A 15,507-nucleotide genomic window follows, 5' to 3' on the forward strand; every position below is an offset into this window, starting at 1 on the left:
TGCTTTTTTATGTTCATACGAAAATGTTACGCTTCGTCGTACACTTTACGGGAAATTTATTGTAAATTTATTATAAATAAGGAGTATACGATAAAAGATAAACTTAAAGAAGTTTAAAATAAGATATTAAATTCCTCTAAATTAAATAAAATTTGTATTTATTAATGAAATTGTTAGGCTCATGAATTGATACGCTTATTCAATTAAGTCTCCTCAAGTTTTTTCATCTTCAAGCACAGGATTTAAAACTCAATATACCTAGATTAATCATCGGTAATTAGCCGCTTGAAAAAGTTCGGGTTATTCGAAATCGTAATTCACTGCGACGGTGCAGCTGGGACTCGAATGTCGGATCGGGAAAATCGATTTTTCAACGGCATCCCATCGAGTGTTTTCTTTGAGCAATGCCTAGTATCGAATTTCACAGATTAATTAAAACGAGATTTTTCTTGTGTCGAATAAATGCAGATCAAGTTACAAGCACGGATCGGCAATAAAATGAAATTAGTTTTTTAAACTAGTTGATATTCAATATTTGTTGCTTAGTTTGGTTCTACAGAATAACAAATTAACTTTAAGACGAGTCCAGGTTTGTAATCGAACGATTTTTTAAACGAAATTATCACATTAGACGATTTTTGAAAAATTCGAGAAATACTTTTTTAGATCCACGGTGTGTTTCTAGTTTCTGGAAATGTATACAATTCTCGTTTTAATCTTTACGAATCGCAACCAGCTCTTCATGTTTTAAGCACAACACACTCGAAATCGATCACGTAACGAGTCTTTGAGTTTGCAGTATGAAGGCATAGTTCCGCTGCATTTTGCCGGGAGTTGGAAAAAGATAGTAAAAAATAGAGGAGGCTATTAAAATTCCTCTTCTATGAAAAGCACGTATATTAGTTAGTAGCGACGACGAAGTTCCTTTGACATGGCTCAGGTACTAACTTCACATCCCTTCTTCATAAAGTGACGTTGCCAATCTTCCTTATGCAAGCAACGTCTAAGGACCTCGACATCCTCGTTCATCCTCGTGTTTCGTATCTCCCATTCTCATTAAAAACTGTTGATCCATATCATTCTAGAACCTGCATGAACACTTAATTAACGACGAAGTTTCCGAAGGAACAAATGTAAAGAAAAGTACGCACAAAATGTGATTGGTACATGTAGTTTTCCAAAAATTATAAACCTGAATTTGTTCAGATTTCTCTCAATTCGCATAACAATATTCTTACCCCTTGCCATTGCTTTTATTCGAGCTATCTGAACCGGTATGCGTTTAGTATAAGAGTGAATTCTCTAGTAGTGGGGATAATTCCGCGACATATATAGAGAAATCACTGTAATTATATTTTACGATAGTTGGTGCATTGATAGAATTTTAATAACACTCGCGGAAAATAATGTGCAGAAAAATATGCATTAACCATTTCTTTGCTGAGTTATGATTTATATTGATTACCAGTGATTTCATTTGAGATGTTTAGAAAAGCATGCTTTTAATATGCAATATGTATACTATATGTTACGATCATTACAGTATAAACGCGTGCGCCGGTTTTTGAAACAAAATAAAATTAAAAGTGACACTTTTAATACATCTGGCTCGTGGCAACATTTTCATAATATTTTAAAAGCGATAGCTTAAATTGAGTTCAGGATTTAAAGCGATGGCTGCAACGTTCAAATCGCTGCGAAGCTTCTCAAGAATACAAGTTTATGAAACTTTAAAACTTCCAATAAAAAATTACTGTAAAAATTAGTCAAATCTTATTAAGAATCAATAGGAAAATTACCTTAGGGATATAACACAGCATTGTACATCTATAGGAAGATAAATTTTTCACGCGTCGAGTTATTACTCTTAAAATGAAAGTATACTTCCGGCATATATATATATATATATATATATATATATATATATATATATATTGCAGTGATTAAAGCATAACTACGTGCACAACTGTATAAAATGAAATAACAGTGTCTGTAAAGTTTTAAACATACATGGTTTGTCGCGTGTATTTAACATGGTCAGCAGGATGTTCTCGAAAGTAGTGACTACTTTAAACAGATTCCCGAATTTAACAATTTACATTAGTTAGTATAGAGACACGTGCACCTGACACATGCATAGAATTGATTGTGACAATACGAGACGCGAGAGAAAGTCCCCATTTTCCTCAGTGATTTTCGGATTGTCGAAGTCGAGTGGACAACTGTTTTCAATGTAGATGCGCATACAATTTCGGTGCACCGTAAGAAAGTTCAATTTGACTGCTGCTACACGGATAACCGACTGCACTATGCGTGCATTGAAAGTTCTCTCTGTTCGGACTCGGTAGGAACTTTGGAAAACGGAGCTCTTCGGGGGTTGAAGTGGGAGAGAGGCCAGGAATCGAAGTTTTTGACGTCGTTCTGTTCCGCCACTCTGAGCTCGTGAGTATCATTGTTGTTCACAACTGGCGCAATTGTATTCGTGCGATAAATACTCTATCTAAATTCGTGCTGCTTCTGATAAGCATCTTGTTGCTCTTTAGCGAATGCTGAAAAGAATTTTCTCGAGAAAAGAAATTTCGATCGATTGCTTTTTAATATTGTTGTAACTGAAGGAAAGAAAGCACTATTGCAATTAATATATTTTGTCTACGAATTACAACTTTCTCGACTGTATAATGGCAAAAATCTTAATTTTTAGATTGTTCACGTTCTTTATTTACAAGCTTTTCATCTTCCATTTTTACTTCCTTTATTTTACTACCACGATTTCACTAAAAATCGCATAATGCTATCATTAATGTTTGTTTTTCCATTTATACGACAAGAACACAACATGTCGACTAATATTGAAATAAACTTTATTGAAAAGTAAATTTAGATATCTAATTAAAAACTGAAGATAGCACCTTAAAAGTCAACTTTTTATCTTAAAATGATACAAGTACATAATAGATAAAATTGTAGACGATAATAATATTTCTTGATCAATTATGGAATATTTAATTCAACACGAAGGTCAACTCTGCAAAGGTTTTATTCAATATTTTTGTGGAATGGAAATCCTCCATCGATACCCCTCTTTCGTTAATTAAAACTGTTTTTCAAAAATTCATTTCGGATTCACGGAATAATTTTTCGGTAATGCTGGTTCTCGCAATGATAAAATTATTCGTTTCTTCTAATTCCTCAAAACACACGTGCTCATACGTCATGAACATGCATCGAAACTTTTGAACGCATCAGAATTTGCATGTGCAAACATCATTTCGAATTCCCACGCAGGTTTAATTAAAATTAATTAAACTGTCCGACGTTTAATCAAAAGCGACCGGAAATTATTTCAGAGCAGCAACGTCAGGTTTTCTGGAACAACATTTAAGAGAATTTCACCGTATCACAAGACACACAGGATTGCGGTGGTGATTAGTTTTTTAATGGACATTCTTTTGGGGAAAAAATAGAAACTTTCCGAATCTGCTAAAATACATTCTTCTTTATTGTAATACCCACATGGTTTTTTTTTAATTATCTTCATTAAATTCAGTTTGACAGTATAATAAAATATTCATACAATATTTATATATATATATTTTACAATAGTTTATTCCCAAATCGTATCCATTTTGAATCACTGGTTAGTTTCGATGATACTCGACAACAACGTTTCTTTGAGAACGCACATGATCACGGATAAACAACGAGTCAGGTTGTTGCATTATTTTAATCGTATGGAGTTGTACCCAACATGGAATAAATTAATATTGAATTTACTTTTTTAACTTAATTGCTAGATCAACCCTTAAGTAGACTTTGCTTTCAAACAGACCTAGTGACATAATAACAGATTTATTTTAATTCAAACGGTTACATTAACGCGCATTAAACAATTATTAACAGACTGTGGATTTTTATGCAAAACAATGATTGTCTGCATTAATTGCAAGGCACAGAAGGTGGATAGACATTTACTTATTTTTTCTAATATATATTTATTTCATTATATTTTCTATTAATCTATTTTTAATTTTTTATTTATCTATCATAAACGCATAAAATGCACAGTCTAATTATTGGCGACTCTAATCTACTTAAGAGTTGAATGCATGCTACATTTCGATGTCCTTACAAGTTCACGTACTGTAGAAATTTATATATTTTTAATATGTTTTAGATCAAAATATGAATTGTGACGAAGCATACGACAGAAATTATGCAACAGCCTAATCGGAGGTTTGTCGCCAGCGTGATTCTCCCCACGAAATGGCCGAAAGTGTATGCTAGTCTCTCCCTTAGTCGCACTAACACACCGTTAAAAACTAGCATTAAAATTAGAATACTGACGTGTTACACGCAAAATTATACTTTGTGCTCGCTGTACAATGTTAATTAAGTTCGATCGAACGACAGAACGTCGTTCCGATCTATACACGTATCACGATCCGATTATTCCTCGACTATCCTAAAGAAGTACTCAAAATATTCTGCTAGAAGGGGATTCGAAAGTGGATTATTCATAAAATCGTCGACTATGGACTGCTTATGCTACTATGGCAAACACAGACTGACGAAATTTCACCGATTCAATATTTCAACGTATTAATACCTCCATAAATTAACGATTAAAATAATAATTCCTCTAAAACTTGTACATCTCTCGGCGTAGGTGGTTTCCATTTTGAAATAGATCGCCAGGATATTGTAAATTAATTGTTACAATTCACAAAATTAAATAGGATCGATGTTGATCAATCAAAATATTTCTGCAACTATATTCTGCTGTACACAGACATATCGTTTTGTGAATTTCAAAAATGTCATTCTGTTTTTCAATCATTTCAGAAACTGGTAAGAATTTAGTAACGAAATAGCCATCTAAAGTTTGCTAATCGATGGTTGACACACCCAACGCGATTTTCGGAGACTCGTGAAGAATCTCGTGCACGATAATGAAACCCTCTGCGCAGTTGATGGAAGTACAAATATTTGTTAATAATACGGACAGGAATTCCGATTCACCGAAGGGATGATCGCAATCTGTAGGCACACCGGGGCACAGTAACTTCCTTAAAATATAGATCGACGGTGGGGTTTAATAAAACGCGCTGCCCTGTTTTTCCGCATAGACTAGATTCGTTGGAAAATACGCGCTGCATTGCTGTCAATAAAACCTGGAACAGAACAAATTAAATCGTTAAGCCAATTAATCATACAGTGTAGCACGGTGTAACAAGGAAATCATTAAAAGAATTGTAACTGATATTGGTCTGTACAACAGTATAACGTATTTTTCGAAGCATGTTTGAGACTGTACTCGAGTTTCCATGGAAATCTTCGATATCATTGTTCCACAATTTCCAATACACTGCGTGCTAATGATACTGATCAGGCAACGCAAGCGGAACGTAGCGGATATGCGCGGAATGTATCTAGATCCAGTAAGTGCTTTCAAACCACTATCCATTTACGGAATATTCTCTTTGTCCCCAGTCAGGAAAAGCTTGCAAGTCCTACGCACCTGTGGAATACCTACGACCCTAATGAATGAGGTAGAACTTTAATGGAACTGAAATCAATCCCTTGCACGTGCCAGTTCATTTACGGCCACAGTGATTAAATCGTCTTTATCCCCAAAAATCTCACCAAAGGGGAAAGAAAATTTGTATTTTATTATATGTATTAAATGCATATTTTATTATATTTATATTTCGAATGTACAATCGGAGACAATATTAACTGGACACTCTTAAAAATCGCATCAATTTTTTCAAATTGGTCCAAATAACTTTTTTTGTTTAGACGTTAGACCGACTAGTTTGCTAGACAAAAATTTCTTTAGATTGCAATTGGTTGAAATGATAAAAATAAAATTAAAAAATCTTCATTTTTATACCATTCCAACCAATTGTAATCTAAAGAAATTTTTGTTTATTCATTCTCTAGCAAACTATTCTAACTTCTAAAAAAAAAAGTGATTTGGACCAATTTTAAAAAGTTATGCGATTTTTAAGTGTCCACTTAATATCGTCCCCGACTGTACACTATTTTGTCTTACACAGGGTGTTTCAGCTAACTCGAGTATCTAAAACATCTCGCTTGTGTTTTATAATAGAAAAAAATGTCAGAGGAAAACATTAGTTGGTTCAGGAGGGCAAATGTTATGGTAAAAAATTGGCTCGAGGTTATATGTTTTGAGATTTCGAGGTCATCAAAGGTCACGTGAAGGTCATAATATTACAGGTCGTTGGATTCGTCTTGACCTCGGCTATCATATCGCGATAATAAAAACATATCATTCCATTTAAAGAAACTTCGTTGATCTTGAAATCTCAAGAAATATAACCTTGAACAAATTTGTTTGCCTATCATAATTGCCCCTCCGAACCAACTATAAAATCGATTTTTCATCGCCGTCGGCGTTTCATCTCGCTGCGCGATGTTAGGGGAGTTCCCCCTACTCCTACAAAAGTGTCTAGGGATTCTTATCGTGAGATTGACTTGTTTGAGGTTATGGTTTGGTACCTGCTATTTAAAATACTCCGGAATATCCGGTATAGATGTCGTGGCGTTGTACCGCATCCACGGGAAAGTATCAAGGAACTCGAAGATGACGCCGTTCGTCCAACCGAAACCCGTCTGCACGTTGTACTCCCCGCCGCCGCCTCCTCGGCCAGGCGTAATTGCGTCGTACTGTAATTAAAAGAGAAATTAAAGTAAGTAATCACGCGTTCTTGTTTCAAAGCGGCCGCCCCGGAGAAGTAATTAAGTCACGCGGCGATCGTCGGGACCGGCCAATGTTAACTTTTACCGTGGACAGCGCTGTGTACAGTGGTGGGGGGACGCCTTACACGCGCACCTAATTATGCAACGCGCGACAGGAACGAAAGAAAAAGACAAAGAGAGCGAGAGAAAGTGTATAATGTCCATCGACCGGTATACAGTTTCCTTCCGATACAAGGCGACGGTGTTTGCTCCGAAATAAGCAAATCGCTATCCCCTATTTTTCTTTCGAAGTTTTCGGAAGCTCCAAAATTTTTTTAGAACCCCCCCGATTTATTTCATGTGCCATACAGCGTGTTTGGAAGCTGTACGATTTCTTCGAGGATAAAACTTTTTCACGGTTATTTCTCGGAGTAAGAGACAGACTCGTGAAAAAATATTTTCGGTTCAATTCACCGGGATTTTCCGGAACATTCTATTTTCCAATATGTTGTCTCTGTAACTTCGTAGTTATTCCAGTGAAAATTGACAGAGAGATTGCGATCGGAAATATTGTTTTTTAAAATGAAAATATGTATTGCACAAAAGGGATTGTTTTCGCTAGTTTTCGGAGTATTAAAAGTTTGTATTTTTGGCAGTCAAGGTGACAATTTATACAGTAAAAATCCGCTGAATGCAATGGAATTTTACATATGAAAAAATTCTCAACTTTCCTTGAAATGTTACCAACTTTTTGAAGCCAGCGTCGAATAATGGGACGCACCACGAAGAGTTCGTCTAGGAAGACTCGGTGTCGCGATCAACGGCGGCTTGAAGTTACTACAAGAACGCCACTCAGAAATTCATTATCCTGCCGAGCATTATTTGCATCTCTTTGCATTAGTTCTCTTGTTTGAAAGCAAATGAATGTAATTAATTAGCGAGGGATCGTGCCGGAGACGACGAGGCTGGATTAAGATGTAAATTTTGCAGTTCAACAATGTACGGTGCTTATGTATGCTTCGGGCATAAATCACACTATCGTAAATCTCATTACAGTGAAATAATTCAGCACATTCGCCTGAAATATCGACGGCCAACACTTCTGTGAAAGAATTGCATTCTAATTGCGTTTTCGTGAAAAAGCTGCACTTGTTACACTTGACGAAAGATTGAAATTGAAGAGTATGCAAAACAATTGACACAAAATATATCCAATTTTTTTAACATCTTAAGAGTGGAAAAGTAATTACAAAACTCAGTTTTATCATGAAAACGAAAAAAATCGAAATAAAAATAAGTATTGTAACGAATTGTTAACGAAATAAAAATAAGTATTGCAAATATTGTAATAAATCTGTCAATAAATAAGACAGTCTACCTCAAAAAAAGTTGATATCGTTGTCGGTGGTATGTGATATTTTAATATGGAAATATCAATATAAATATAAATATGTTAAAAATATTGTCGTATTATTACTCGTCAAAATGTTTAAAACTGAATGTCCATTTTTTCATTCGCCTATAGATTCGCAATCTAGTTATTGGTGAATTGCGGATAAGATGCTTTTCTAGCAAAATAAGTGAAATTCAAAATTGTAGCAAAAGCAAAAGATCTTAATAACGTCGACGTATTAATTCTAGCCGATTGAAATCATCGGCGGAGAAAAGTAATTTGTGTTTGGCTTCCGCTTCTTTCAATTGCCGCAGAAAGCGTTTACTTTACTCACTTATGCAGTCTGCAGTCTGCTTATGCGGTTAAATTATTCGAAAAAGACTGAGTGGTCAGATAAAGCCTCTGAAATATAAATGCCATAATGAATCCGACCAACGTCGTTCAATTCTCAACTTTCAAACGTCAGTAGATTTAAGATTTTATCACGAGCAAAATAAAGCTCCTAATAACCCCCATTAACCCCTAATAAATTTCACATGCATGCACTGGCACTGCTGTTGAATGCTTAATTTTCAAACTCGGTAAAATAAAGATTGGAACTTTACACACTATGAGCAAAATAGAATTTAAAAACGTCTTAAGAAGCATTGAAAATTTACTTATTACTACGAGCAAAATAAAATCACTAATTTTAGGTAAACAAGTAATCTTGTGTTAATAAACTGAATATAGTATGTCAAGCGAAACTGTTTTCCTAACCTTACATTTTATAAATTCTTTATTTTATTGAATCTTACTTGCATACATGTTTTCCAGTTTGTGGGACCATATTGCTTTATAAAATTAAAAAATACAATATCAAACATTTGTTTCAACGTTATCAAAAATGAAGAATACATTATAGAATTCATAATGTAGAATTCAGAATATACTATAATATTTATTCATTAAATAATAATAATGTATGACTTGTCACAACAATAAGATTGTTAGTGGAACAAAGTTTAGTTGTGTCCAAACTTTTGAACAGCAGTGTATTTAAATTTGCAAAATAAATATTTTCTCTACCAATTACTAGAGATATAAGAATAAAAAATATATAAAAATATTTTTAAATTCGTAATATATAATTATAATAATTTTTAATAATCTATAACTATAATAGATAATTCGTAAAACCCTCTCGGGCCAGTATAGTGATCAGTCGTTGGCCGGAGCAATCCTCAATTTCGTTCCCGGCAGCTCGGTATTTTCCGGCGGCGCGGATATTTCATCGAAATGGTATCGATAAAACGATTTTTAATTTCCTATTGGCCTCGGTGGCGGCTTAAATCTCACGTGATAACCACCATCTTTCACTCTACATACGTATTGTCGGATGGGGGGGGGGGGGGTGGGGAGTATCGATTGGTATAAATCCTCGACACGTGAAATACTTCACGCGCTCCTTTCCCGTAGAGGACAACAAAGACCAGAGACACGCTTCTCCTATGTTTAATCGCGACAATGACGGTCTCAAATTATCATTGATTACGCGTCGGCGCATTCAATGGCGGAATACGTTCGCGACAGTTCGGGGAACGTTGATTCCAGCTGTGACTTTCGGCTCGAACAATGCAGACAGCATTGAATTATTGATATAATAATTATTGAATCGATATCTGCTCTTTTCGGAACGGAAAAACTTGCCCTTCGGTCAGCCCGATTTTTCCTGCTCGCAAATTCTCTTGCGAAGCTCGATACGATAACGTGATTTAAATCCACGTTCATCCATCTTTGTGCAATGTTAACCAATATATTTGTCCGCGCCAACGTTTATAGTACTAAGGGCTATACTGAAACTCTTCCAGCGCGAGTATCTTTCTCGGGTCTTACGTCCCTTTATTCTGCAAATGTTTGGTCTCTTGAACTGCAGTGAATTGTTGTGCGTAGTCAATATTGAATCCGCCGTCGAATTTCCTTATTTTGACTGGGTTCTTTATTATGCGAACCAAGAACGGAACAATTGTATGCAATTTGTAAAATATTCACGTAGAGACGACGCTTCCTCATTTTTGCCGTTGGGAGAGATAGTCCCGTTTAAGCAATTCCCTTCGAGTACTTCTACGGTGCATTCCCTAAGAGCGTCATAAAAGCAACGGAGACGTTGATCTGATATCCTTTCCAACAGAAATAAAATTTCACGTATCGCTCCGGCGAACCTAATGATCCTTTTCTGTTATAAACCATGAGGGTGACGCTATCCGTGTTGTAAAAATGCGAAGGCACTTTTATGACCGAAATTATGGTTGAAATCGAAGATCTCTCGGTGAAACTGTCTCAACTGTCCTTTAGAATTCATTTTATTGACGGTGTGTCTAGAGAGGTAATCATAAAACATCGGTCGCGTTCACGGGAGTAAAGTAGTACGGGTCAATGATAACTGACCCTTGGATTCGTGCAAAAGCAATAATTTCTTATGAAACAAATCACTACACAATTTGATAGATACGATTAATCAGAACCGAAGTTGTAAAATTGCTGCCTATATTAATTATTTGGGCATTTCAATATTGAATTGTAAACAATATTAAGTATCAAATTGCATATTTGACAAAGAATCATCAATATCCGTATCCTCATAATTTTATTTTCGGTAATTTGAATATTAGAAACGAGTAATTTTACAGGAAATAATTCCAGTAATTTTCAGTAATTTTAATAGTACATTAGTAAAATGTATGAGTCAATATTAGACTGACTCCTAATTTATGCAAAAAAAAAAATGATTATGCAGGCATACTAATTCTGTGTACGCTATCATTAGCATTCATAATTCTTGCATTACAAACAAGTAATTTTGCGGTTGATTAATAGTGCAATGATAAGATGAATCAGTGTTAGACTCATTGTCATTTTTGATTTATGGCGAAAAATAATTATTCTCCGTGACAAATTAATTCCGTCTACTGTATTATTATCTTCTGTAATCTTAGTATCACAAACGAGTCGTTTTGTGATGAGTTAATAATGGTATAATAACAAGGAAACAGGATACTATAAACGCCAAGTAGTATAGCTCAATATTAAGCTATTTCTTCTACTGCCTAAATACCACAATTTGAATACAAGTGAAATAATTATTCAATATAAGAAAATAACTTTTTAGTTCTAATTTTATCAGCAATTAATACATGGAAAATACACATTTGAATATAAAGCAGTAGTATAGATCAATATCAGAATGCAAATCTATTTTCTGTGGAGATATTGTTCAAACAGTCCTTTTGTAGTTAATTATTTACATTTTCGTACAATTATTTATTAAAAGATGATAAATAAATAAATGTATGTACAATTACTCTCCAGTTTGGAATTAGCTTGAACAAATGGGGGATTTTCCCAGTTTTATTTTGGAGAGCGAACAGGGCTATATACGGTAGCTAAGGTGACTGACATATGTTCGCCTGGGGCCAGAAAAGGGCGGCGAAATGGATCCGTAAAATCTCCGTAAAAATATTCCCCCACGGACAGAGGGTTACCGGATCCGTTTGAGACGGAACGAATCAGTGTTCGCCATTTTTCAGCCGTCTATGAATTTTCAGAGCGCAGTCGAAACCCTTCGATCCGGCTTCGTTTACGTTTCTTATACGGCGCGTTTTTACGGTCACGACGACGCGCGGATACTTGAACCGTTGCTGGGTGTTTTATACTTCATCTCGGCTACGGCGCGCCGCGGCGAAAAAGAAAATTTATGAAGCTGCCTCGCGCGAGAAGCTTACGAGGAAAAATGTCAGCACGGATTCTCTGTTTTCCTTTATTTTTTCCCCTCCTCCTCCTCCTCTTTCGCAACCCTTTTCTTCCGCCTCGGCGAGGACCGTGTCTCAGGATGCATTTTGTTTTTCAAGGGTGCCCCCTCCGCGCGGATTTCCATATTTTGCGTCCCGCAAAATTGAAAGTTATTATTCCCTTCGAAGCTCATCGCCCACGGTATTTGCGCCACCGGGATCATTCTCTATGGGAAAATACACTCCTCGGCGAAATGATAGCACACGTGTGCTGTCCTTAATTTCTCGGAGATAGGGTACCTGGAATCTCTCCGTGAAATTTCCGGCTCCATTCTGACCCAGAGTAATTTTTTCATTGATCTAACAGTGGATCGAAAAATGTGTGACAAAAATTGCTGTCTACGGATCATTTGAAATCGTCGAAAGGGTTGAAACATGCGACAACATAGTAGCATTATTTGTGAGAAACGGTGGAACGTAAAATTTTCACGTGTTGTTGGTGTAAATACTTTGTTTGTATTCAGATTACTTCGAATGCCTTGTAGGAACGCAATGCCAGAAAAATGCAATATGGTGGATCCGATCAGTTTCCAATGCATAATAAACTTTGCCATGGGTCAGGAGTGACCTAGCTCCGGTTTTTCTTTGACAGTCTGGCGTTCTGCCATACGATAGTTAATCGTAACGATAAGTGGAAACGGTAAACAATGAACAGACACGCGAGCTACACATATTATTCGGTGTCGCTCCGGACGGATTTTCAAATTCGGATACCTCGAAGACAAAATGACTACGAAAAATTGCATTCCACCTACTTTTCCATGAGGAAACTTATAAATTATTAAAACATACTGTACAATACAGTTTTTCCTGCTAAATTGCTTCCTTTTACATCAGATAAATGGAAAAATAATAATGTCGGTTTGTAGATGCTTGAGTCGGTCAATTCTCTGTTATGTTTTTCATCAACTTGACTCTCGTCTTCGCTGCTATTTACAATTCTGTATCTTCGTTTCGCGAGCTTCGAAAAACAATGTCTACCTGAAATCTATGTTGATTCTCGTAGAAGGGTATTGCAGGAGTATTTACATAAGTTTTTCAGTCAAATGAATTTTTAATCACGGTAGGTTGACTGCGTCATGCTTGACAACGCCAGGAATTTCCACAGTAAAGTCTTTAAGTTCCCTTTCCGTGTTTAATGCAACCTGTGATCCAGCGTTGTCTTGATGAAATATGTAACAGTGCTAAAGCTGCACAACCTATAGGGTGTCTCAATAAGCTTCCCGTATGCAGTTCAAACCGTATCGAAGGACAAATACGCTGCGAACACTATCGTTGTCTCGGAAGAATTTGATCTCTCTAAGTTGATGTCTACGAGTCTCCAAGATCATCCCAAATTTCGATCTTTTCTGTACAAACGTATATTTTGGTAAAAACTGTAGGCAACATTAAAATCCGTAGACGAATACAAATAAAATATACGAAACGAAATTGACATACTTCAACAGTATCCACATATACAATATTATTTATATGACCAGGTCAGAAGGAAATATTTGTTTTTAACGAGCCACCCTGTACGCTGATTTCTAAGTACTTCCAAGAGGCCGGGAGTGTTTTATAAACATAGAACGCCAGCCTGATAAAATTAATTTATTGCGAACGGTGACGTGCGAGTTATTCGAAACCGTTTACCTAAACCGATGCTGCTTCCCGAAGCTGAGCTCAGTGAAATGTTTGAAAATTTTCAACCGAAAGTAACATTAATAATGCTAGACATCGAACTAAATAGATTCCCGCGTACACGGGGAATTTAAAATTCAAATGCCTATTTCACCGTTTCACCCTGGCTTCCGTTTCACCGTCAAATACATCAAGGCCCAGACACGCTTCAGGCAGAAAATAAAAAATTCATTAAAACAAAATTGATCCCTCCGAAAATAACCGAAAGCAAAGTAGGACATATGTACGGACACTCAAAGCGAAAAAATTGTTAAATTGTGAGAGCTATTTGGAAACTTCTCATATTATATTCTTGCGAGAACGCGAATTGAAATATGAATTAATGAATCGATTAAAAACATACAGCAATGAATCTATTAAAATTTAATTTTATTATTTTTACCACAATAAATGTAAAAGTGAAATTTCAATTATGAAACATGACGTTGAAGCGTTCGGTACAAATTCATCTGAGCCGTTTCCCAGTAAAAACGTAATAAATATTATTTTAGTGCGCACTAATTCCAGTTGACCAGGCTTTTAAAAATTGTCCATTACGAGAATTTGGGTCATTTCAAAATTAAATAGTTTGAAAATGTAATTTGACAGTTGGGATAATATTGTTGCTCGAATTTTTGAAAATACAGGGCCGAGTGTTTTGGTACCTGATGTCACCTCTGTTCTATAATTTCCTTTGCAGTTTTTGAAGCAAATTTTCCAGTGTTTTAAAATTGTAAAATATCGATAAAACGGAAATAGAATTTCGTTATCACGGGTCTGACTCAATATTTTAGGGCAAGGGGTTAATTTATGGGGGTTGGTGAAGGATTCTAGTCGAGCATGCTTGACCATAGCCTTCAATTCACTTTTCCTTCGAATCGATATACGATCTTGAAGAAACCGTTTCGAAAGCTCGCATGGTCGCTTGGACAGCATACAAAATCTGTTTACGGAAGGCATTTGTCCCTGGACAATGCACAGAGAAGTGCTTTCGAGAAATCATTTTAAAAATTGAAAGCTTCCTACAGTATTCGTTTACAGTATTTTCGTTGAACAAATTTCGAGATTCGCGAAGTTCCTTAAATTTTCAATTTGCTTCACAACCAGCCTTTCCGGGCTTTAATAAAATTTTACGGGTTTGTAGAATGGCCAAAAATAAGAGACATATACTTTTTTATCGATGGATATTCGAGTTTTACGGGTGAACCACCCCCTGAAATTGGTAATCTATCTTGGGAACTGTTCCGGATAAAAATATGGTTTTCTAACGCGAAATAATGACACGACGACGGTAGTTTTTTAGAAGGAGGAGGAATGTAAAAAATATGAAAATTCATGCAGCTTACCTTTTCGAACATTTTTCCAGAGGCCGCGTAACCCATGTAATTAGAGCTGAGCCACCTGTCTGCCAACAGGTAAGCGAGATCCATCGCTTCGTTTATGCCAGTGTGGTGCAGACCTTTTATAACAAACGATTGCAATGGCGGCCACGCGTTCGGATAGTCCCATTGTTCTCCAGTGTAATTTAGGGACGCGGGTGTGCCACCTGCGACAAAAATGACAGCCGGATGTTGAGAACAATTTCGAAGGTGAAATGCATAACAAAACACGCACAGATATTTGCACATGTTGTCACTTGCCAATTCGTGAAATACAAGAAATTGTTTATCCCCATAATAGCGCCACACACGAACTCTTTAATTTTACCAGAAATAATTTTTTAGTCGACCAATTCAATTTCGAGAACTTTTATTATTGTTAACTCCTTGGAATAAAGAGTAGACAAAATTGATGAAATGGAATGCATTTATTTTTAAAAATTCTTTCGATTTTTATCGTTCGGTGGTACCGAACCTAATTATTTCGAACACTCATTTCAAATTAGAACATTCAATTAACTCCTTATTTTTGATTTTGTAGAAT

General features: G+C 35.9%; 1 protein-coding gene across 1 annotated transcript in view; it reads right to left on the reverse strand.

Moving 5' to 3' along the window:
- Positions 1-3,476: 3,476 nt before the first annotated feature.
- Positions 3,477-15,507, reverse strand: part of LOC143361329 (trehalase) — an 80,337-nt gene continuing 68,306 nt past the window's right edge. The window contains exons 8-10 of the mRNA XM_076800660.1: positions 14,931-15,130; positions 6,523-6,690; positions 3,477-5,171 (exon numbers count right to left, since the gene is read on the reverse strand). Of these exons, the coding sequence (XP_076656775.1) occupies positions 6,526-6,690; positions 14,931-15,130 (365 nt within the window). The 3' untranslated portion in view covers positions 3,477-5,171; positions 6,523-6,525. The remainder of the gene's footprint in view (positions 5,172-6,522; positions 6,691-14,930; positions 15,131-15,507) is intronic.

This window comes from Halictus rubicundus, chromosome 1 (genome assembly GCF_050948215.1).
Source record: "Halictus rubicundus isolate RS-2024b chromosome 1, iyHalRubi1_principal, whole genome shotgun sequence".
NCBI classification, from domain to species: Eukaryota; Metazoa; Arthropoda; class Insecta; order Hymenoptera; family Halictidae; genus Halictus; species Halictus rubicundus.